The following is a 24,940-nucleotide window of genomic DNA, read 5'->3' as shown; positions in this document are numbered from 1 at the left end:
TTTGCTTCAAGTTTAATCAAAACGAACCCTTATTTCGATAGTTTTCAAATTTTCAATTTTTTTCGACTATAGAGTTTTAGGTTTCACTTAAATATTTATGATTTTGAAACTTCCAATCATTCGACTTTCAGTATAATTTTTTTATTAAACACTCACTTCGAATGTCATATTAGATAAAAATTGAGTTATTTAAAAGAAAAAATTGATAAGAAAATGAATAATCTAGATATAACTTTAGAAAACTTTAAAGTAATATCATCTTTTTTTTATGTGAAGTCCTCAACCTGGAGAAGGTAAGAAAATTTTAACTAAACTAATACAGTTGAAACTAACAGAGACCCCACCCAATTAGTCATTAAACCCCAAGGTGTACTTAACTTGGTAATTAATTAATTAATTAATCTTAAACCAATTAAAAAAATGACAAAAGGAAAGGATAAGTCATCAAGATATGAAAAATAGGAATCTTATTCCCCCAATGTAATAAAAATACAAATGGTCCCAAAAGGTGTAATATATATATATATATATATATATATATATATATATATATATATATATATATATATATATACATACATATAATCATTAAAGTGAAAGTAGACAAAAGTTAGGCTTGCTTTCAATTCCACATTATCAAATACTATTTAGAAAATAATAAATAACTCAAATATTTTTTTTAGTAAAAGAGCCAAAGCAAGCAATCATATTAGTCAAAATATTGAACATATTTTTCTAACCATAATTTATCTCTCTCTCTACAAACACCTCTCTCTCTTTATCTCTATCTGCATGAGAGGAAAAAAAAACAAACAAAACCCAAAAAAGAAAAAAAAATCATGAATTTTGTGAAAATATAATGGAAGAAGAAAAATGATTATAATCAAGATGAATCTTCATCTTCTTCATCCAAAAGCATTTCTTGGTTGCGACATTCATGGCTACAAAAACCTTTTTCACCTCTGCAAATTCACAACAACAATTGCGGGATAAATATTTTATAATTCATAGCCACAAAAAATTTCTGTTCGTAACGATAATCGGTAAAAATAAATCCATTCTTTTTTCTTTATAATATATATATATATATATATAAAATTGAAACTATATCAATACTAACAATTAATTTAATGGTAAAATTATCTTCTATGACTCAAATTCAACTATCATACATATATAACATTAATTTTTTCATATATATAAGCTAACATTTTTAGTTTCTCATCTAGAAAAAAAATCTAGATTTTATTATTTAACTTGTATTATTATATCTAATTTTACCTATAAATTTCCTAATAAATATAAAAACAATAAATTAAAATTTAAATATATGTTATGTAGAATTTATTTCCATGTGCAAAGGAAGTAAAATAAAACAAAATAATATACTACTACTCAACACAATTGTACTTTTTACTGAAAAAATGGTAATGGTCGATTTAAAATTATACTAATTTTTCATCATTTTTAATTACAATACTTTTCTTCGTACAACTTTAATCTTCTATATTTTCTAAGATCTATCAAATAAAAACAAAAATAAGAAACGAAATATATAAGTTTTGTATATTTACCTGTAAATATAGATATCATTGGTGAGTTGAAGATCATTCTTGCAAGTATAACAAAATCTAAGAAAGTCATTGTTGTTCATCTTCTTCTTCTTTCTCCGATCCGCCATAGAAAAATTACAAGAAGAACCATAATGACAATAATCATCAACCAAGGTTTTAACCACAAAATTATCAAAAATATGAGTGATTTTAGCATTAGGCCCATGTCTTTTAACACAAGTATACTCTTCACAAACCTCCATCTCCTTCACTGTCATCAACGTCCCAATATTATCATTATTATTATTATTATGATTACCGCCGCCGTCCACTGTGGAATCCGGTGGAGGGATTTGTAAACGAAGTTTAGCACTAAAAATCACACTCTTGGTGGGCTTGGAATCATCATTTTTGTCCTCAATCAAAGCAAGCCCAATGGGCTTTTTTGGGCCTGAAATTATTTCTTGGGAAATTTTGGTAGTTTTGGCAATAACTTTGGGATTTGGTAATTTGATGAAGGGATTTTGTAAAGAGAAAAAGGATTTATTGTTGGAATCAAGAACAGAAGTTGGGCTAATAACAGAAGTATGATCATCAATTGCTTGTTTCGTTGGTGAAAAAGCTTTGTATTTTGGTGATCCAAACAAGGAATTTTCAAGTGGTTTTGTATATGAATAAGAAGAAAATCTTGAGATTTGACTATCAGCCATTAATGCTTGTTTTCCACTTACAGCTCTAGATCTATTCCTCAACATCTTCCTTTTCTTTTCCCCCCTATTTTTCAAAATTCTTCCACCTGAAAAAAAAAATTAAAAAAAAAAATTAGATCTCATAATAAATTAAACAAAACCAAACCCAGAAAAAAATCAGTAGAAAATACCTGAAAAAGTCCAAGCTTTCTGGGTTTTGGATATGGGAAGTGGGCAATTAATTTTGTATTTTTTTTCAGAAGAAAATCTTTTTTAAAAAAGTGGATATTGAATTAAACTTCAGTGGCTTCCATGGCTGTTTTAGGTAAAGAGGTAGAAGAAAAAGAACAAGAGAGAACTATTTACCACCGTTGATCAAAACCAATCCAACGGTGTGTGGAAGCCTTAGAATGATGGACATGGAAATTAATTGAGAAAGTAAACAGAGTTTTACTTTTTTTTTCTTTTTCTTTTTTTTTTTTTTTGAGAATTATATTTTGCAAGAAGAAGAAGAAGAAGAAGAAGAAGAAGAAGAAGAAGAAGAAGAAGAAAAGAAGAGTTGAAAATGGGAGAAAAGAGAAAGGACACCAAAAAAGAAGTGGATTTAGAGTGAAATAAATAAAAGAAGAGAAGAGACAGTCCCACAAAAAAAAAGACAACTCCAAAAATGGCTCCTTTTTTCACTCCAAAAGTTGGGTAATTAATTTGATATAATTAGTGGAATTATTAAGACTAATTCAAATTTAAAAACAAACCTTATCTCTTTTCTTTCATCCCACTCTCTCTCTCTCTCTCTCTTTCTCTAACTTCTTTTCTTTTAATTAATTACTTTCTGACTTGGTTATTAATCTATTTATATAATATCTCAATGACCCGGAAACCAAAACAAACCAAATCAAAACAAAAAAAAAAAACTCACTAACCAATCTTATCTTTGTTGCTAAGGTTAACCGTATATTGTTCATTTTATTCTCTAACTTTTTGAAACTCACTGCCTATTTTAGAACTTGTGAAACTGTGATTGTTAATCAAGTTAATGAATTTGATAATTTGTCAAAACATAATTCATTTGACATATAAATGTAATCGTGATCGGATCAAGAGGTTTGTAGTTCGAATTTTAAGAAGTAATTTGATGTTTGTAATATATGTTGGGGGTTTTTGTCGTGTAGCAGTAGTGTGAGAGTTTATTCTCATGCTTATATCACGTGAAGTGTTGTCCTCACTCTCTCACTTTTTAGATTAGTCCATCTTTTGGTGGGGACATATCTAAATATATTTGTTCAAATTATAAAAAATCGCCCCCCTCAATTTTTCTATTTTCCAAACACATCTCTATACTTTTTTAAAATTACAATATTTGCTTTTTAACTTTTAACTTTTTAATTAATTTCTAAAATTTAGATTATATTGCTATGCTATGTTGCTTTATCTCATTGTTCCAATACAACAAACAAACTTGGATTATTGTTTGAATATTATAAAATAAAGTTCTACTAAACACATAACAAAGTTATATATATATATATATATATATATAACAAAGTTATATACATATATATATATATATATATATATATATATATATATATTACTTTTTTATAATGGATTCATCTCTAAACCTATAATTTTGAATTTAATACATTTCTTAACTTTAAAATTATATAATTACCCTTTTAATTTTGACACCAAATGAATCTTGATATATTGAAAAATAGTAATGAATCCAATCTAATAAATACAAAACCAACCAATGATCAAAATACCGTTATCATTATAAGTTTATCAACGATTATTTATAAGATATTAATAGATATTCAAAGAAAAATGATGAATATTACAGAAATTTGTAGAAATATTATAAATTTTTCAATGAAATCTTAAAACAAATTTGCTGAAGTAATAAACTATAACTTTAATTTAATAAAATTATAGATAATAGTGAAAACAATAAAAATTATTATATATTAAATGATTAGATCATACAAAATGAAAGTTAAATACAAAATTCAACAGTAAGAGATGATATAGGAGATACTAAGCATTAGCGTAATTTATGGAGTAGTAACAATATTTTGTTCTCAAGTCATGGTAAATATTATTTTTTAAAATTCAATTTAATAACAGTAATTCTTGGATTAGAAATTGCAATTTTGGAAATCAAAGGTAATAATGATTTTGGAATATATTGATATTTTATCTGAATTTTGGAATCTAATAAAGGTAAGTCTTCAATTTAATAAATTTGAAATATGTTGATGTTTGGAGAAAAAATATATACAATGATAGATTTTAAAGAAGGATTAATAAAATGGCATATCAAACAAAGTATATTGCTTAAAATCCGTATAATTTTCACGATACTTAGTCGATATATCCATGATATTTAGCGATGTTTCTACCTCATTTTTTGATATATCTATATATGTAAATTTCTCGATGAATAATATTTGTTAAAAGATATACCTATAATATTTTGCCGATATATCAGTAACATCGACCCCTTTTTCATGAAAACAACCGTCACATCCATTATCTCTGATAAACATGTCACTTTGACGATATATGAATAATATATTGTTTGATTTTTATCCCAACTTACAAATATGTTTTTAAAAAATTATAACAAATAGTTCTATATATATTTATATAAAAGGAAAAATAAATAAAATAAGAAAAAGAAATGAATAATAATGTTGAAATCTTAGAAGTAAACATAAGAAGTTGTGAGTTTCTGACAGAGCTCGTGCAAAACACTGAAACGCAGAGATGAATGAAAGGCACGCACTTATAGGTTTACATAATTCCCATTCCTTTTCTTCTTTTTCTAAGAATCATCCTTTCTTAATTTCAATTTTACCCCCACACTTCTTTTCATTTTTTAGAGTTTTGCGTCCGGTAGTATTTACATTGCGTAAAACAATTTTAAAAACGAAAGAACTCTATAAATCTATGATACAAAATATAAAAAATGTCTTATTAATCATGTCGTCGCATAATATATTTAGTAACATGATTTTTTTTAATTCTTTGTACTCATTTAATTTGGTACATGATCATTGTTTAAATTTGGTAGTTTAGATTTGGGTAGCTAAATATATACAAATTTTTTTCAAGATTTTTTGCCCACTATTTTTATGTTTGACTAAACGAATTTTTTCCAAGATTATTTTTTTGTATAGATTTGAGTTTTCTTTTTAATTCCTTGTTAGCTGACGTTTTTTTCAAGATCATTTATATTTACTATACAATATTAAACAATCAAACAATAGTTTAAAAATATATATATATATAGATAGATATTTTAAAGAAAGATGATGAAAACGAACGACAAACTTGAAACATTTAAAAAGAAAATGAGCACCTATATGAAATTTTTCATTTTGTTACATGAACTTACGATTAGTTATATTGATGAAAAATTTTCAGTTTTTAATTATTATAAAATCTTAATTTTAACCCTAAATTTTAATATTTTTATTATTAAGTTCCACTTAGTCAGATCTGTTTGTGTTTATTAATTAAATTTAATATAATGATTAAGTGACCCGTCTTCACAATATTCTTCGCGATTTTCATTGGTCATAATACATTGGCAATCATGTTAAATTTTAATTGTTATAGTGAAATATTTTCTAGTACAAAAATTATACGGATAGAAGATCCAACCATCTACCATTACTAGCAAAATATAAGATGACCACGTAAATGGGGAGTGCAGTTTGGTGTTACGTGAAGAGATATGGGTGTTATTAATTATTAGAGAAAGTATAAATAAACAAAATGAAGATTGCTTGCTTGTCCTTTTCTCATTCAATTTCACCTACTCTTATGTTTTAATATTTACTCAATTATTGACATTTGATGTAGATGGAATTTCAAATCCAACTAAACTCCATAATTAATTGCTCTAAATCATTACAAAATTTTTTGTTAATTATTGCTTACCTGCCCCCTTCAAATTGGTGTCCTTTTGCAAGCTGAGGTTCAAGTCCCCTAAATTTATTATTTAACAAAAAAGAAAAAGAAAATAGTTTTCATCCACTGAGGGCTATTTTGGTAATTGAACAAAATCTCCTTCAAAATTAAACTTAATTTCTAATTTCCTATTGGGTATTACTGATATGGCTTTGACAAAGAAAACTGCGGCTAAAGCACGTCAAGTCACTTTTGAAGAATAAATTAAAAAACATTATCACAATATAATCTAAGAACTAAAAGGCTTCTGTTAAGCCAAAAAAGGTGAATAAAGAGCAAATTTTACATGAAACGGGATGGCTGTTGTTGATGTGAACACTAATGAATACTCATATCATTGTTTAAGCTTCCTATCATTTCTTGTTCTCTTTCTGAAGTCGCGCTTCTCCATGGAGTATTGTTTCTTAGTCAACAAATTACTCATTGCAGTTTTGACAGCTTCAGCAGCTGCCAAGAACACTTTATCGTCGAATGTTACACCTCCCTGCAATTTTTCGAGTAGCTTTGTTTCCCCAGGTATTGCATCATCTTCTACTACAGATACGTCATTTGCAGTGTAATTGTCCTTGTTGAAACCACTCATGACCTTAACACGGGCTAGAGAGGAGTGCCCCAAATTGTGCAAACTGGATACACCCGTTACCATCCATAGATACCCAGTCGAGCAACTGGTCGATAGGCTAGTAGGAATGAATGTCTCCTCACTTATAGAAACCACCTGAAATGAAATATCAAAATTGTAACAAATCAATTTCATCTGGAAACATGGAGACTAAATAAATTATGCCATGTGCCCGTCACTAGACTCAAAGGCTCACAAACATCAAGAAGATGCTTGAGACAAGGCGTGGAATTCATGAAATCCAAAGAGTTTGAGAAGTTTTGGAGTCTGACAGTATAAGAAATTAATAAAAGATAAAACTAATGTTTTGTAGTCATCAGGCCCATGAACTCCTTGAACCAAACAAGGAGTGGAGTTCCACTTCCACTCCCCCAACTACTCAAGGAGTGGAGTTCCACTTCCACTCCCCCAACTACTCGGGCAACCCCCCTCCAAAAGAAGTCTTTAGGGAGGGGAAAGGGCAAAAAATTTCATCAGTGTAGATCATCCACAAGTTCGTAAAATATTAATCTGGAGAGCCCCCAGTCACAATAAGTATAAAGATTGCCCCGCTTCCCATGAGTTACCTTGACTACCGATAGAGTATGATTTGACAGGTCACAGTTCAGCAGAATGATTCCATGCAGGCTACAAAGAAAAATAATAAGGTTAATTAGGACAGAAATTCAACGGTAGATAATGTTAATTAGGACAGAAGTTCAATGGTAGACTCCACCAAAGAAGAAAAAAGAGCATAGAGGGGGAAGATTGCCTTTGAACCGCCACTGCAACAAGGGCACCATCGGCTATCGTGCAGAGACTTGTGACAGCTGAATGGCACCCCTCTCTTTCTTTGGAATCTAATAGTTCTACCTTCAGTAATTTGGTGAGAAAAATCAAGTTGTGAACAAGGAAGTCAAAAACCATACAACAAAGGCACAAAAGAGAAGGATGCACACTTTAGTTAACTCTTCTAGTGACAGTCACGGAAGAGAGAAAACCCAAACAATCCAAAGATATTTCACCCCAATCTTAACATAGAATACAATAATCTCTTGTTTAAGAGTCCGTTTGGAATACATTTTCAAGTGCTTAATTTTAAAAAATAAATCATCTAAGAAAACAACTGAATGTTTGACATCACTCAAAATAGCTTTTGAAGCGTGTTTTAAATAATTTTTATCAAAAGAGTTTAACTGAAAATGAGTTTTTTTAAAAACATTTTTCTTCCTCAAGTCAATCCAAATGGGCCCTAAGTTAACAAGAATCTTCTCAATCAAGGTAATAACTCTCAGAGAAATCTAGTATTATTCAATGTCGAATTCATCAAATCCAATTTTAAAAAACTATTGAAGTGAGAGTTGAAGGTTCAGAATAAGCTCATGACAACGGAAACACCTTATCTCCAATGTCGCAAGTGTCAAGGAGTGATCCACAGAGAATATCCCACAAGCGTACCTGAGGAGGCCACAAAATATGATTATATTTCACATATTGCACCAAGCAAATTAGGAGTTCATATAAGACTGTCTTACAGTTGAATCACCACTTCCAGAGATGAGAAAGCCATGTGAGCACTCCAGGTTGGAAATGAAGGCTATGCAGGATACGAAACTTGAAAAGGCACATGGAATAAACATATGAATCAAAATCAAGGAAATGCCACTTAAAATTGCCACCACTACTGACCATCCACCTCTATCTTGTAATAATATTAGAATTAGATCGTGGAAACTCACTCAGTATGGCCAAGACAAAAACTTTGAATCTCATGAGCTTCATTCACAGGTTTTGTGGGAAACGTTGTAACCTTCAACAAAAGCAACACCATTTTCAAAAACCCGAACTTCAATGAGTTCCTGTCATAATTCATGATAGAGTACGATTACCCGAATTTTGAAATCACGGTCTGCACTGACTAAGAACCGGCCATCCAGTGAGAATTTCTGCAAAAATAAAGACATTATTTATGAGTGTAATTGCACGAAAACCGTACAAACAGAAAAATAGCAGGAACATTTCCCGCCCTTATAAATATCTCATAGCATGATAGCATCGTATGAAAAAACTGTTAGACCTCCCATTAGATATGTCTATAGTAGAAGGAAGAATAAAGAGCATGTGCAATAAGCATGGTTAGTTAAGTCGGTTAGTTACTAGTATAAATAGTAGGTGGTTAGGCGGGAAAAATATCAGTCATTTTGTATGAAGTTAGTTGTTGATTCTTGAGAGAAAGATCAACAAGAGAGTCTTCTTGAATTGATTCCATATCAATGCTGTTTGTAACACTGTTGGCAAATAAATAAAAGATCCATACCAAGATAGAGTTCTATCAAAAACCTCATCACACTTTAGTTTTTTGGCTTTTGAATATGTAACAACCCAGCTCCTTATACTGAGTCGAAGTCATTACTAAATGTAGAACAAGTGGTTTAAGTCATAAAATTTAGTAAAAACGCATAAGGTTCGAGAAATTTATTTATGAACATCCAATCGAAGTAACATGCAAAAATGATATTTCGTTCTAAAGTCCTACTCGGGTCCTATCTACTTTTAAAAAAAAAATGGAAAATCCCAACTTTAATAAACCGGAAAATTCAAAATGATAAGATTCTTCCAATAATTTGAATTTTCCAAGACCATACATAAATATTAATAGTAAAATGAACAAAAACGAGTTTGTTGGGGCGTTACATACTCCCTTCCTTAGAAAACTTTCGTCCTCGAAAGTTCTAATCCTCGAACAGCTCGGGGTACTGAGCTCTCATGTCCTCTTCTTTCTCCCACGTGGCCTCTTCCACTCCATGGTTCTGCCAAAGGACTTTGACCAGTGGAATCTCTCGACTACGAAGCTTCTTGACCTCCCTTGCCAAGACCTCGACAGGCGGCTCCTCATAGCTCAAGTTCTCGCTGACCTGCAGTGGCTCGAAGTCCACCACATGCGTCGGGTCTGCGACATACCTCCTCAGCATGGAGACATGGAATACGTCATGCACTGCAGAAAAAGATGGGGGTAGCGCCAAGCGATAAGCCACGGGGCCAATCCGCTCCAGTATCTCAAACGGCCCTACGAAGCGTGAACTCAGCTTCCCCTTCTTCACGAACCTCAAAACACCCTTCATAGGTGCTACCTTCAGAAAGACCATGTCTCCCACTTCAAACTCGAGATCCTTACGTCGTACATCAGCATAACTCTTCTGTCTGCTCTGTGCTGTCAGCATACGAGCTCGGATCTTCTGTATGGCTGCATTGGTAGTCTGCACTAACTCGGGGCCTAGCATCCCTTGCTCTCCAACCTCGCCCCAGCAGACAGGAGATCTACAGCACTTGCCATACAGAGCCTCAAATGGTGTCATACTGATAGTAGCCTGGTAGCTGTTATTATAGGCAAACTCCATCAGATGCAGATGAGAGTCCCAACTTCCTGAAAACTCTAGCACGCAGGCCCGCAGCATGTCTTCCAAAATCTGGTTCAATCTCTCTGTCTGACCATCAGTCTGAGGGTGGAATGTCGTGCTGAAGTCTAACCTCGTACCTAAAGCAAGTTGAAGTCCTTTCCAGAACTTCGATGTGAAACGAGCGTCTCTGTCTGAAATGATGAATACGGGTACTCCATGTAGTCTCACAATCTCTGTCATATATAACTGCCCCCACTTACTGGCAATGTAAGTGGATTTCCCTGGCACGAAATGGGCCGACTTCGTGAGTCTGTCGACCACAACCCAGATCACTGTATAGCCCTTTAGGGTCTTGGGCAGTCCCGTAATAAAATCCATCGACATACTCTCCCACTTCCACCCTGGCACACTCAAGGGTTGTAACAACCCGGTTGGACGCTGTCTAGGTGCCTTCACCTGCTGGCACACCAAGCACCTACTGACAAAGTCTGCCACTTCCCTCTTCATGTTCCTCCACCAGTAGACACTCCTCAAGTCCTGGTACATCTTCGTACTTCCAGGGTGCATGGTAAATGGAGAACTGTGAGCCTCAGTCAAAAGTTCTGTCTTGACGGCGCTGTCTTCCGGCACACACAGGCGTCCCTCGAACATAAGACCATCGTCAGAGGATATGGAGAAGTCCTCACCTTGCCCTGTCTCTACCAAACGACGCTTCTCGACCAAGTAAGGATCATTCAGCTGAGCAGCGATAGTCTTTTGCCTTAAGGTTGGCTGAACTGACAACTGAGCCAACTGTGAGGTAACCTCTCCTACTGAGACTGCAATCTCGGCTCTCTCAAAATCTCTGAGTAAGGGGGTTTGCTTGGTGATCAACGCTGCTGAATGTGCAACCTTCCTACTCAGCGCGTCAGCCACTACATTTGCTTTACCTGGGTGGTACAGAATCTCGCAGTCGTAGTCTTTCACCAACTCGAGCCACCTCCCCTGCCTCATGTTCAACTCCTTCTGGGTGAGAAGTACTTCAAGCTCTTGTGGTCAGTGTAAATCTGTATCTTCTCACCGTACAGGTAGTGCCTCCATATCTTCAGTGCAAAGACTACAGCTGCCAGCTCTAAGTCGTGGGTAGGGTAGTTCTGCTCATGACTCTTCAACTGACGGGAGGCATAAGCAACTACCTTACCTTGCTGCATCAGAACACAGCCCAGTCCTTTCTTGGAGGCATCACTATAGATCACAAAGCTTCCCGACCCATCAGACACTGTCAGGACTGGTGCAGTCACCAGCTTCTGCTTGAGCTCCTGAAAGCTACTCTCGCATGCTGGGCTCCAGACAAAAGGGGTTCCCTTCCTGGTCAACTGGGTCAACGGGCTGGCTATACGTGAGAAGTCTTCCACGAACCTCCTGTAGTAACCTGCCAAGCCCAGAAAACTTCGAATTTCACTAACTGTGGACGGTCGAGGCCAGTTGGTCACCGCTTCAATCTTTGCTGGATCCACAGAAACTCCCTCGCTGGAAACCACGTGGCCAAGGAACGTCACCTTCCTTAACCAGAATTCACACTTGGAGAACTTGGCATACAACTTGTTGGCTCGAAGAGTCTCCAAAACCTGGTGCAGGTGCTCCTCGTGCTCAGCCTCAGTTTTAGAGTAAATCAAGATGTCATCAATGAAGACTATGACGAACGAGTCTAGAAAGTCCTTAAACACCCTGTTCATCAAATCCATGAACACTGCAGGAGCGTTAGTCAAGCCGAAAGACATCACAACGAACTCGTAATGTCCGTACCTCGAACGAAAGGCCGTCTTGGGAATGTCACCGTCCCTAATCCTCAACTGGTGATAGCCTGACCGCAGGTCGATCTTGGAAAAGACAGTGGCTCCCTGCAACTGATCGAACAAGTCATCAATCCTGGGCAAGGGGTAGCGGTTTTTAACTGTCACCTTGTTCAGCTCTCGGTAGTCAATACAAAGGCGCATCGACCCATCCTTCTTCTTCACGAACAACACTGGGGCTCCCCAAGGTGACACACTGGGCCGGATGAAACCCTTGTCCAGCAACTCCTGTAACTGGACCTTCAACTCTTTTAGCTCGGCTGGAGCCATTCTGTAAGGGGCCCTCGAGATAGGGGCAGTGCCCGGCTCTAACTCGATGGCGAAGTCTACCTCCCTGGGAGGCGGAAGTCCTGGGAGTTCGTCGGGGAAAACATCAGGGTACTCCCTTACCATTGGTTCGGAAGATAGGGAAACTTCTGGCTCTCTAATATCTACTACGCTTGCCAAGATGCCCCAAGTACCCTGGCTGAGTAGTTTACTAGCCTTCATGGCTGAGATGACCTCGGGTATACATACCATGCCTGCCCCCCTAAATTTGAAACTAGTCCCGGAGGGAGGGTTAAAGACAACTTCCTTACCAAAACAGTCTATACTTGCATGGTTAGCTGACAGCCAATCCATGCCTAAAATCACGTCAAAATCCTACATGTCTAACACTAGTAAGGTCACGTCTAACATATGATTCGCTATCTCTACCCGACATGCCTTTATTTTTTCTTTGGACAACAGGACCTCCCCAGATGGAGTAGAAACAGACAAAACACTACCCAAAGGTTCTACCTCCAAACCCACATGCTGAACGAAAACAGAGGATATAAACGAGTGGGATGACCCAGAGTCAAATAGTACAAAAGCATAATGCCCCAAAATTGGGAGCGTACCTGTCACCACGGTACCAGCTCGCTCGGCCTCCTGCCGGGTAGTGGCAAAAACTCTCCCCTGCTGGGAAGCAGAAGGCTGGGGCGGTGTCGTCTCAAAGGGTTTCCGAGGACACGCGTCAGCAGTGTGCCCCGGCTGTCTGCACCTGAAGCAGACTCCACTTCCAGCCAAGCAACGACCTCCGTGGACTCTCCCACAGGTAGTACAAGCGGGTAGCTCTCTCAGAGTCCTCCCGGCTGCTGCAAGCTCCCGTCGGTGTCTCTGAAAGACACCTCCTGACCTCAGAGTTCGCTGCGGTATTACGTCAGGCTGCGTCTCCACCTTTCTCTTCTGTCCCAAGGCTGACCCTCTGCCGGTAGCCTTAGACAAATCAGCTCTCTCATGCAGGCTCAAATCCAGTGCTATACGTAGTGCATCAGCATGAGTGGCTGGCCGAAGAGCTCGGACAATGCCCTGAAGGTCTAGCCTGAGTCCTCTAACGAATTTCTCCGTCCTGGCAGCCTCATCCCTTACCACATCGGGAGCAAAACGGGACAGCATGTCAAACTCGGCGTCGTACTGCTCCACAGTCATATCGCCTTGCTCCAAGTTTAGGAACTCTTGCAGCTTAGCGTGCTTCACGTTGGCAGAGAAGAACTTAGCATAGAAGTTCTCCTTGAACTGCTCCCAAGTTATCTTGCTGACGTCGCCCCCCAGCATTCTCTCAGCAGTCTCCCACCAGGCGGTGCCCCTATCCTCTAAGAAGAAGACTGCACACTGCACCTTCTGGTCTTCTGGGCACTTCATGTATCGGAAGATAGTCTCTATTGACGTCAACCACATTTGGGCCCTTGTGGGGTTGTCCATGGATCCATCGAAGGTCTTAGGATTATACTTCCTAAAGTTCCGTAAGTGTTTAGCCTCGACCGACAGTTGAACTGGTACGGGTTGAGCTTCCTCAGGGGCTGGAGGAACGACGGTCTGGGCCTGAACAGGGGCGGCCTGGTTCTGCTGGGCGGCGAGGAAAGGCGCCAAAGAAGCTTGCAGCATGTCCTGATAACGCTGCTCCATCGCGGCGAGATCCGCCTGGGTGACCGGTGCGTTAGGGTCGACCGCCGGCACAGCAGGTTGCGCCTCCGGCTGGCCACGACCGGCTCTTCTGCCTCCCCTACCACCTCCTCGGCGTGCACCTCTACGTGGCGGCATTCTCCCTAAAATTCACCAACAAAACTTTTCACCACAAGGACTTAACACACCTATCTCTAGGTCTAGTCTATTCAGGCAAAATTGTAATCTTAACATTAGCAAGGCTTTAGACATACCTGGCGAGTGCCGAAGGACCGTATAGCCATAGGGTGAAGTAAAACCAAAACAAAACAATGACTTACATCGTAGGTCAGTCTACAGAACCTAAAACATTGTGCTCTGATACCAACTGTAACAACCCAACTCCTTATACTGAGTCGAAGTCATTACTAAATGTAGAACAAGTGGTTTAAGTCATAAAATTTAGTAAAAACGCATAAGGTTCGAGAAATTTATTTATGAACATCCAATCGAAGTAACATGCAAAAATGATATTTCGTTCTAAAGTCCTACTCGGGCCCTATCTACTTTTAAAAAAAATGGTAAATAGTGAAAAATACTCAAACTCGGGTACTAAAGTCGAAAAACAAGAATGAGCAGAAGCAGAAATCCCTATGGCTCGCCACGGTCACTTCTGGTCGCTCGCCAGCTTGCCTTTGCCCTTACCTCGTCCTCTACCTGAAAACGTGACATGAAAAGAGTGAGTACAAAATACTCAGTAAGGGACCCACTACTAGTCCCACTAGGTGCCTGTTAACTTCCTATCAGAGTCCTGTAACTGGTACCCAATCTCTGGCACGTTCCTGAACACGTGCAACATGCGCTCCCGTAGGAACGTAACTCTGGTCTTCGGTGTCCCGGGGGACACCTAGGACAATCGGGATGCGAGGACCCCGTCAAGTCACTCGAGTCATATCTATATCCATGCTAGACTGGTGTCCCGTCGGACCACACAGTCCTAAATAGGTGGTGATCCCGAAGGACACCCATGCAGGTATGACTCTAATAGGTTAAGCTAACAGGTACCCTAATCACAGCATACATACACACGGCATCATCATATAATCACAACAGATTAATCATCATTTCACTCTCTATCTCAACATCCGTCGTACAGTCATAACAGTTCTCGTCATCACCACATCATGCTATAATATAACCATATCATCAATCGCATCATACTATCATTAATTTCATGCATCGTACAGCCTAGTCCCCAACATGCACAATTGAAGGTATACGTGACCTCATAATTCTAAACATGGAGCTAGTAGTAGAATTCTTTTACCTGGAGATTTACTTGGCGAGTTCTGATCGCGAGGCAAGTGTGCTTTCCAAGCAACAAGGTCCTAACTGTTTAATACGCCAAAATTCGTAATTAAGTCACCAACAACTAACGGTTCAAAACTCAGTGAAATGACTTACCCTAGAAAGAGGTTGCAATGCTAAGCCCCTACTGAAGAAATCCCACGCTGCAGCAGTTACTTGGTCCAAGACGTCCCTTAAGGAAAATAATTTAATTTAATTCCAAATTAAATTATTTAGTGTCCAAATACATTGAGTCTTACTGGGTAATGCCAAAATAATTAATTTAATTACCAAAAATTGGATGGGAGGAGCCAAATTAGTCTTGGCGGCTCGGCTGGAAAAAGGACAGGGACCGGCTCGGCTTGGAGGTTGAAGACCGGCTCGGCTCGCGGCGCAGACAGGCGCGACTCGTGGTGCAGACAGGCGCGGCTCGGCTCAGCACAGAGGCTACGCACGTGCGGCTCGCACGCGGGCGCTGCTCGGCTCACGGGTGCACGCGGCTCGAGTTCCGGGTCGGAGGCGCGCGGCGCGGGCCGGGCTTCGGGTCGGAGGCACGCGTCGGTTTGGGTCGCGGAGCGGGGTTTCGGCCAGGTCGAATCTTTGCGCATGAGGCGCTGGCTCCCGACGCGGCTGGAAGTTCGACGATGGCTCGGGTGGACTGTAGACTCGGCTGCGCTGCTGAACAGAGAGGGGAAGGCTTGGCGGCTCGGGTTCGCGGCGGCGTGCGGCGGCTAGGGTTTTATTATTATTTTTTTTTCTCCCTTTTTCTCTTTTCTTTTCCCCTCTTTCTTTCTTTGATTTATCTCTTCTTCTTTACGCACGAGACCCAAGGCTTTTATAAAACAATATCTCTTTTTCTTTTCCTTTAAATAACCCAAACCAACCATCTCCTCTCTCTCTCCAAATCTCACCAAAATCAACTAACCCTCCTTTCAATTAGCAATAATTCACTAAATAATTTCTAAATACTAAAATAAGTAAAATAATAGAAAAATACTTAATAACAAAAAAAAATGGAAAATCCCAACTTTAATAAACCGGAAAATTCAAAATGATAAGGTTCTCCCAATAATTTGAATTTTCCAAGACCATACATAAATATTAATAGTAAAATGAACAAAAACGAGTTTGTTGGGACGTTACAGAATAGAAAAAGGAAATTTCACAAAAAGGAAAGTTAATATGTACGTACAAACAAGAACTATATATATGTGAACCTCCTGATACCCTGCACCCATAAACAACTCTGTAACATAATATCCTCCAGTTATGTGTCATATGTATCAAGGAGCATCAAAGCCCTAGCTCTCCACGTAGAAATCAGTCCTTCAACGTTGAAATGTAAAATTTCAATGTAACTTCAAAATAACCTCACCACATTGTTGGCGATGAAGCTTTATATATGCAACCTGACCATAAATCAAGAAAGGGCGATGGTCCTTTGAAGCTACTTTGCAGCAAATGCCCCACCCCACTAGCAATGAACCAACAAGGACGCATTCCTCCTCTAGAAGAACCAATCCCCTTGTAAGCCATATAAAGATATCTCATTTATTTTTCCTTTGGATCTTTTACGTTGCAAACCTTCTCGCAATGAAATATACGATGGTGTTTGGATACCCATGTCCTCCAATTGCCCCATATTGGTATTTGGTGTAGGAATATTTTACACTACATGCATAACCCCACATAAATTTGCTTTCAAACAATCTAGAAAGTCTCATGCAAAGGAAAATATTATTCACATAAACTGCTCTTCCTTACTTCTTACAAATAAGTGAAATTGATCACGCCAATCACAATCCTCTAAATTTTCTTCCAAAAGAGAACTATCAAGGCTCTCTTTAAATAGTCATTTACTTGCCCACTCTCTACGCATTGAATTTTTTTTTAATCCAAGTCCACAACTTTTTTAATACCATGCAATTCATTGGATAAAGCTCAAACCACTTAGTGAGATGACCAACGATGAGCTGCCCAACTTTATTACTCCCTTAACAATTTAACTCTCAGAAAAGGAAAATTGAGTCTCTCTGAAAACGAAACATATAGAAGGAAATAATGAAAACAAACATTATAATTTATAAGTTAGAAGTTCATTTCTCTGTGTATATAAGTATGAAGGCCCTTACATAAGAATATGTCGATTAATATTCTAGAAGTCAGAGTATTAAGCATTGAAAGAAAACATAAAGACAAGTCAGCGAAATGGATTGCAGGAGAGAAGAAAAGTGACAGATGCACCATAGCGAAAATTGAAATAATCAAGATAAAATAGTTCACTTAGTTTGCTGGAGATGCCAAGAAAACATGACTAAATACAGAAACCGGGATGGGTAACAGAGAACTGCTTACCAAGCTAGTTATTATACTGCAATAATGCGATAGCAATGACATTGCCTTCTTACTGACCAGAGGTTGATTTCCATCAACTCCTCCATCAAGATCCACAACCCAGATAACCCCAAACTTGTCGGCAAAACAAACGTGCAGACCATTGGAGCTAATGGCAGCTGCACTCACCCGTTTTTCAGAAACCCTGTCAGGAGTATTGCGAAAATTCCAGTATTACACAAGGAAAAACCAATCGAGAAAGCACGCAGCTTCTGTTACAAAATTTCCAGATAATCCAGAAGCTACGGTACGCATTATAATAACAAAAAGCAATAAAATTTGCACAATATATAAGTCACAGTCAATGAACATCCCCGCAATAAATCGCCCAGAAAAAAGAGGCAGCACAGAAGAGGAAAAAGAAAACTTACACATTATAAATACAGCGCCAAGACTCAGTAGACCAAATCTTAACAGTCTTGTCATCACCAGCAGACACAAAAAGCTGCCCTTTCGAACCATAACAAATCGTTCTAATGGAGTCTTTATGATACGGTACCCCAGATTCATCAACCAAAAAAACCGCACAATTACCTCTGCAGTTAACTCAAAACAACCCATCAACAAACGAGAAAGGAATTCAACAGGGCCACAATGGCAAGTACAGTTCGATTTTAATTTTAAATTAAATTAGTAGAAAGACAGTGAATATAATCGTATTGTACCATGAATCCAAGTTTTTAGAAGATAAAATTAATGGAGCCGGAAAAGAAACTCACACAAGATCGAATACACGCAGGTCGGAGCCAACGGCGACGGCAACAGAATTCTCGGTTGGGTGAAGTGCAATTAAGGCCGGAGCAACCTCAACATCTTTGTTGGTATCTCCTTCTTCTACCGGCGTTTCTTCCATCCTTCCGGTGAATTGAAAGTGAAATTAGGGCGTTTTGGAGGAGTGCAAATTAGGGGTTTTCTGAGAATTGGGGGGAATTGTTTGTATTTCAAACAATGAATTTACTAAAACACCCTTGCATTACACATCATGAGGTTAATGTTTTGTTTTGCTTAAGATACATAGCTTGGGTACACCCTATTATCTCAACTACATCTATTATCTCAACTACATTTATATTACAGTGTTCTAATCATATATTAGTATTTGGAGTAGTATGAGAAATGAGAGCATTTCAATTCACACAAATATTTTGAATCAAATAATTTATTAAAAAAATGTTAAGTGTTCAATGTTTAAATTTAAACTAACGAGAACGAGTTACTTTACTCCTAAATTATAATAATCTGAGTTTTAGTATAGATTATTTTAGTTACATGTGTTTGGCAGGTAAATTATTTTAGTTTGATAAATAAGTAGTAAACACTATAATAAATAATAAAGAAAATGATAAATGTCAAATACAAAAATCGATAATGAATGGGAAGTTTGAATTAATATCTATTGTAATTAATCGAAAACTTTTAAATAATATTTATTGTAACAAATTTTAGTTATTATAGTTTTAGATATTCTTTCTCTCAAACTTTTAAATAATAAAAAATTGCAATTTTAACCTTTTATTTAGTTTTGTTTTGAAATTCATGGAAGAAATCGTGTTCTTATGTGTATTTCTTGAGTCTTAAAATGATTATGAGTCCCTCCTTTTGTGTTGAACTAAAAGTATAATTAAAATATACACAGGGGTCTTTTCAAAAATATAAAAGAGCGGCAAAGTATTTACATTATACAATTCTAAAAATGAAAAAATTCCAAAGGCCCACCGTGTAGAATACAAAAAATGTCTCATCAATAACGTGCGTAATATATTTGGTAACCTGATTTGCTACACGATCGTTTAGATTTGACTATTATTTGGTACACCATCATCTAGATTTAATCTAAACGATTTTTTTCTTCAAAATTTGGTATACAATCGTTTAAATTTGGCTGTCTCATATCTAAACTATTTTTTTTTCTTCAAAATTTGGTATAACTGATTTTTTTTCAATATTCTTTATACACAATCTTTTAGTTTTGGTTGCCCTAATTTAAATGTCTAACTAATTTTTTCAAGATTTTTTAATTTGATTACCTAATCTAAAACGTAAAAAAGAAAAGAAGAAAGATGATAGGATGCATGTAGTGAATGAAAAGAAAAAGAAGAAAGAGGAAGAATGAAAAAAAAGAAAAAGAAGAAAGACGCGTATAGAGAAAAACAAGAAAGACGATAGAAAAAAATAGATTTGGTTACCTAAATCTAAAAACAAAAAAAAGAAAGATGGAAGAAATCCTATGAAGAGTCTAGAGGAAGACAATAAAAAATTCGCGAGAAAAAGATGAAAGAACAAATCTAGAATATTTAAAAAATGACTAAATTTATGGGATTTTTTACCCGAGCCGTAAATATTTTACTAGTTTGTTATATTTAGGAAAGTTAAAACTGATATTTTAATTGGAAAATTTTCATAAATATAACAAACTACTAAAGTTAACCATCTTTTAAATATTTCAGGTTTACCTTTCTATCTTTTTACGTGATTTTTTATAGCCTTCCTCATTTACTCACTTTTTTAGCTGCTATTTCTTCCATCTTTATTATTTATTTTACGTCGTTTGATTTAGGTAGTCAAATCTGATTTCTTTTTCGATTAATATTGTGTATAAAAAATCTTGAAAAAATGTACCAAATTTTGAAAAAAAAAATCAAATCTAAAGACCAAATTTTGAAGTAACCAAATAGCCAAATCAAAAAACTCTAAACAATCATATACCAAAATTTAAAAAAAAAAAAAAAAACTGTTTAGATTTGGGAACGAAAACGATAGAATTGAAAAAATAAATTGTAACAAAATCTAAACGATCGTGAAATCAAATCTAAACGATTGTGAAACCAAATCTAAACGATCATGTAATAACCAAATGAAACGATAGAATTGAAAAAACAAATCTAAACGATCTGTACCAAATTTTGGTATTTTTCATAGCGAGTTTGTGAGCTTTTTCCGTTTTTATAATTGTTTTATACCGTGTAAATATTTTACTGTTTTGTTATATTTTTTAAAAGATCCCTATCTTAATTTTTCTTTTAATTATGTGTAAAGTAAATAAATAGTAATAAAGTTGAAGAATTAAACTTAAAATTTGGAAGAGTTAATAGATTAGATAGAAAGAAAGTTTAAAAATAGCTGAATTAATTTTGTAATCATGAAGTATTTCTTTATTTAAAAATAACCTTAAAAAGAATCATGAAATATATGTTTCTTCCAAAATTAACCTTGAAATGTTTCTTTCTTGAGAAATGAACTTAAAGAGTATTTCTTTATTTAAAAATAACCTTAAAAAGAATCATGAAATATATATTTCTTCCAAAATTAACCTTGAAATGTTTCTTTCTTGAGAAATAAAGAAAGAAGTAATTTAAAAACTAATCCAAGCTAATGGGTGGTTAACATGGTTTCTTCTTACTATTTTTATCTTGGTAATTTCTTATAAGATCATACAAATAGGGGATGGATTGGATTCAAGAAAAAATAAATGTATCCTCCAAAAGAATTTGTAATTAAACTTTTTTATTTTATTTAAAATGCTTTTGTACTTGTTTTTTTCACAATAGAAAAAAAAAAGTACCAAATAACCGTTAAAAAAAATCCATTTAGAAAAAACTGTTAAAATACACCTCAATTGATGTATTTTGGATGAAAAGATCATATATAATTGGTACATTTATTCAATAATTCAAATAAATTTAGATAACTTTTCTAAGTTTTTATCTTTGTCTACCACTTAAAATCAACTTTTAACAAAATGGCACTTAGTTTGATATCTCCTTAATTTGTATGATAATACTAACCACCTCTCACAATTACCATCAACATTAGCATCTCAAGCAACTAACTTCAACAACAACCACTTGAAGCAACCAACTCACTCATGACCAATCAGATCAATCATATGTTAAAGAAAATCAACATAAAAGTATATTTAATTAAATATTTATTTGAAGTTTTTATTTAAAAAAGTTTAAATAAAAATGAATTTTTGAAAACTTTTTTTTTTCTTTCAAGTAAATATCCAGAAAAGAAATTAATAGTAATAATAATAAAAAGAAAACTTAGTCAGTTTACTTTAAGTTAACCCTTCAATCAAACTGCTTATAGTACTGTTGCTCCTAATTTTAAAAACACTCGAAGCTTTTAGAAAATAAAACCCCCTCCAAAGCATAACAATATACCTAATTTGTAATTCTGAATTTGCTTTCAAAGTGAAATCCTCCAAAACAAGCCTCCCATCCCCCCTCAAGTTATTTTCCATCTATGCAACCATACATAACAATTCTAGTGACAACAACATACCAAATCCCACTGAGTCATAAAATCACTAGGAAACAAAGAAAAAGGCATATAAATCTTAAACCCTCAAGGCTGCACAACCAAGAACACTTCCATATCCTCGACTCATTGGAGCAATATCAATCCAGCATGTTCTGAAATCGCTGCTCAGTGTAAGAACATGCACGTCAGACAGATATTCATAATCGTGGTCGGTGTAAAGTGTTCCTCCAATCACATACAGTTCTCCTCTGAAACAAATCATCCCCATCCCATCATTCAGATGAAACTGATCTGCTGAAATAACAACTTTGCTGTCTAGTCCAATCTGCAGGAAGATATATCCTTGGCTCATGATGTAGATTCTATCTCTATCAGCAGTCATCAACCAGATGTGGGAAAACCAATTGTAATCCTCAACTGTCCACTTCCACTCCACAGTATCAAATGTTTGAACTATGGGCAATCCTTTGTATATGAAGTGCATTTTTCTTCCAACTACTACTCCCATACAAATGCCCGAATCACAGATTCGAGGCAGATCAGGCAATTGAGTCCAAACATCCTTCACAGGATCATACATTTCTGCCTTCGGAGTTGCTTCGAATTTTTTATTCATGCCACCTACAACAATGATCATTCCATCCAAAACACCACAAGCAAACAATGAACGTGCCTCGTGCATTGGTGCTTGTATTGACCATTTTCGAGTCATAGGGTTAAAAGACCATACCTCGTTGCATGAAAAATCTTCATCGGCTGATGGATCAATAGGATTTATCAAGAGACCACCAAGAATAAACAGCTTTTGATAAGTGGAGACAACACCAAAATAATGCTTTCTTCCCCCTGGAAGTTCAGGGAGGGTGACCCAAAAGTTTTCAATAGGGTCATAAAACTGCCATTTATTTTCTTCATCATGACAGCATACGAATAGCAAATCCTCCGCCTTACCACACTCATGTCGAACTCTATAAATTTCGCCACTACAAATGGCATCTCTCCACGAACGGCAAACTTGCTCCAACGTGGGGTGGAGGTAAAATGGAACAAAAGCAAGGCATCTAAGGGCAACGTCACGAGGAAGACCTTCAATCAGGCTAGACATGATCTTCAATTCCAGACTATCTTCTGTACGTACTGATCAGTCTCCAATCTCCACACAGTAGCTAGCTAGTTAGCTAGCAAGCCCAAACATCAACAAAAATACAAAAATATGATATGAATAAAAGTAAATCAGCATCCTCTTCTAGTCTCAAAAAGGACATATAAATTATGGAGGATCTGAGATTATATAAGATATCATAAAGAGTAAGCATAATCTTCATTGCTGGATGTCGACCAATGACCGATAATTATTTTGTTCAGTGTATAGAATGAAACTAAGTGAATTATAGGAAGCCCTGTAACAATTGGTCATCTCTCTATTTATCTCTGAGTGGTTACAAAAGTAGTTTTAAGTGAAAAAAAAGAGTATATAAGCACTGAAACGTCAATCCAAACAAAGCCTTAATTTGCATGTGAGAAAAGATTGTGTTTCTTTAGATGAAACCTTTGCCCATTTAATAAGTTATTTCTTTCTTTCTTTTCATAACAACTTTCATTGAAATAAAAATGAAATAATACATGGAAATACAAAAAAAAAAAAAAAAAAAAAACCAGCCTACAAAAACAAGGGCCGTAGTATAAGAAGCTAGAACCTGTAAAATAGTAACAAAAAATCTTCAAAAATATAAATTATTTCGATGAATAGAGTATTGCATGCAAGGACTTTCCCGGTGTTTTGAAAAAGCCTATTATGAGAAACCAACAAATACATTAGGGAAAAAAAAGGTAAACAGAATGTCTTTTAGATCTTCTCCACAAATCTTTGATCCCCTTTTAGCACTAAAAAACAGAAAATAGTTTCTAAGTCTTCAATGTGTTTAACAAAATTGACAAGCAAAATAAGAAAAACAGTGTCAATATTTTCATGCACTAGATGGGCAAATAAGAAAATGGAATAACATAATATAATCCATTTCCAGAATATTAGTACATGTATAAGCCTCATATAGTTCAACGTAGGCGCAAGTCTGGAGTTTAAAAGATAGATTTTTAAAATATTATATCTAATGCTTTATCAGACAATTGAGGCAAGGCCCAGGACATAATTCAAAATTTCAATATACAAAGATAAACACAAAAATAAATGATACAATGGAAACCCCACAATCCATTCAGGTCATAAAACAAAACCAAACCTAGAAAAACTAACGAGTTGGTGGTGTAAAGTCACATTCCAAATTCAAAGCAGAAAATGAGTAATCCATAAGACTAAAAATGAACAAGTATAAACAATAATGGTTTTGGTGGGAGGGATGTAATTTAGGTGTAAATATGATTTGAAAATGAAGTGAAGGAGAAAAAGAGAAACAGAGTGATTAGGAATTCACCTGAAAAACAAAACCATGGAAGGGAAATGGTTGAGATAGTTGAGGAAGAAGAAACAATTATCTGAAGTCCACACTGATCCAGAGAGACGATGATCAACTTGAACAATTAGGTTAATAAGGAAATACTAAAGCAATTCCACCTTTTTATGTCAATTTTACAAATTGAAATTACCATATAAATACATCCTTCTTTTAGGGCATGTTCGTTTCGTAGGCAGTTTTGCCATGAATTTTATTCATATATATATTTAGGCTGATTTGGCAAGATTATAATGAAAATTTGTGAAATTAAAATGAGATTTTATGGATGTTGCATGGATGAATTTTAATACAATAAATAAATAAATAAATATATATATATATATATATATATATATATATATATATATATATGGCAGACACATTTCTAGAAACTTTATTGTTTGTCATGTGAAATGTCATATCTACCCTCAATTTTAAATGGATATCGTTTTTCATATACAGTTGTTCCATTTCATCTTATTGTCTCTCACTTGTGCACTTGTATCTCTTGTTCTCTTGTTGTC

The 24,940-nt window shown here is 35.7% G+C and overlaps 3 protein-coding genes across 5 annotated transcripts; all 3 read right to left on the bottom strand.

Annotated features, from left to right (window-relative positions):
* Nucleotides 1-709: 709 nt before the first annotated feature.
* On the bottom strand, nucleotides 710-3,058 carry LOC103503283 (FCS-Like Zinc finger 8-like). The gene is made up of 3 exons (XM_008467421.3): nucleotides 2,434-3,058; nucleotides 1,575-2,349; nucleotides 710-962 (listed from the first exon to the last, which is right to left on the bottom strand). The coding sequence occupies exons 2-3, from the start codon at nucleotides 2,306-2,308 to the stop codon at nucleotides 884-886; spliced, it is 813 nt and encodes a 270-aa protein (XP_008465643.2). The 5' UTR covers nucleotides 2,309-2,349; nucleotides 2,434-3,058; the 3' UTR covers nucleotides 710-883.
* Nucleotides 3,059-6,386: 3,328 nt separating this feature from the next.
* On the bottom strand, nucleotides 6,387-18,643 carry LOC103492652 (uncharacterized). Of its 2 annotated transcripts, XM_008453108.3 has the most exons (10): nucleotides 18,417-18,643; nucleotides 18,069-18,233; nucleotides 17,659-17,842; nucleotides 8,711-8,767; nucleotides 8,561-8,631; nucleotides 8,357-8,435; nucleotides 8,220-8,279; nucleotides 7,594-7,694; nucleotides 7,409-7,469; nucleotides 6,387-6,938 (listed from the first exon to the last, which is right to left on the bottom strand). In XM_008453108.3, exons 1-10 carry the CDS (start codon nucleotides 18,548-18,550, stop codon nucleotides 6,555-6,557), a joined length of 1,296 nt encoding a protein of 431 aa, XP_008451330.1. In that variant the 5' UTR covers nucleotides 18,551-18,643; the 3' UTR covers nucleotides 6,387-6,554. The 2 variants fall into 2 exon arrangements, 1 of the variants encoding a protein (XP_008451330.1); XR_007823260.1 differs by lacking the exons at nucleotides 6,387-6,938; nucleotides 7,409-7,469; nucleotides 7,594-7,694; ... (1 more) ...; nucleotides 18,069-18,233; nucleotides 18,417-18,643 and adding exons at nucleotides 12,933-14,120; nucleotides 15,284-15,348; nucleotides 15,421-15,496; nucleotides 15,595-16,974 and having other exon boundaries at nucleotides 17,659-17,806.
* Nucleotides 18,644-21,860: 3,217 nt separating this feature from the next.
* LOC103492651 (F-box/kelch-repeat protein SKIP30-like) lies at nucleotides 21,861-24,568 on the bottom strand. 2 transcript variants are annotated; one of them, XM_008453103.3, is made up of 2 exons: nucleotides 24,396-24,568; nucleotides 21,861-23,141 (listed from the first exon to the last, which is right to left on the bottom strand). In XM_008453103.3, the coding sequence occupies exon 2, from the start codon at nucleotides 23,066-23,068 to the stop codon at nucleotides 22,040-22,042; it is 1,029 nt and encodes a 342-aa protein (XP_008451325.1). In that variant the 5' UTR covers nucleotides 23,069-23,141; nucleotides 24,396-24,568; the 3' UTR covers nucleotides 21,861-22,039. The 2 variants fall into 2 exon arrangements, with proteins under 2 accessions (XP_008451325.1, XP_008451326.1); XM_008453104.3 differs by having other exon boundaries at nucleotides 21,861-23,116.
* Between the last annotated feature and the right edge of the window lie 372 nt (nucleotides 24,569-24,940).

Source organism: Cucumis melo, chromosome 1 (genome assembly GCF_025177605.1).
Source record: "Cucumis melo cultivar AY chromosome 1, USDA_Cmelo_AY_1.0, whole genome shotgun sequence".
Classification (NCBI taxonomy): domain Eukaryota; kingdom Viridiplantae; phylum Streptophyta; class Magnoliopsida; order Cucurbitales; family Cucurbitaceae; genus Cucumis; species Cucumis melo.
This window is presented reverse-complemented; position numbering and strand designations above follow the sequence as displayed.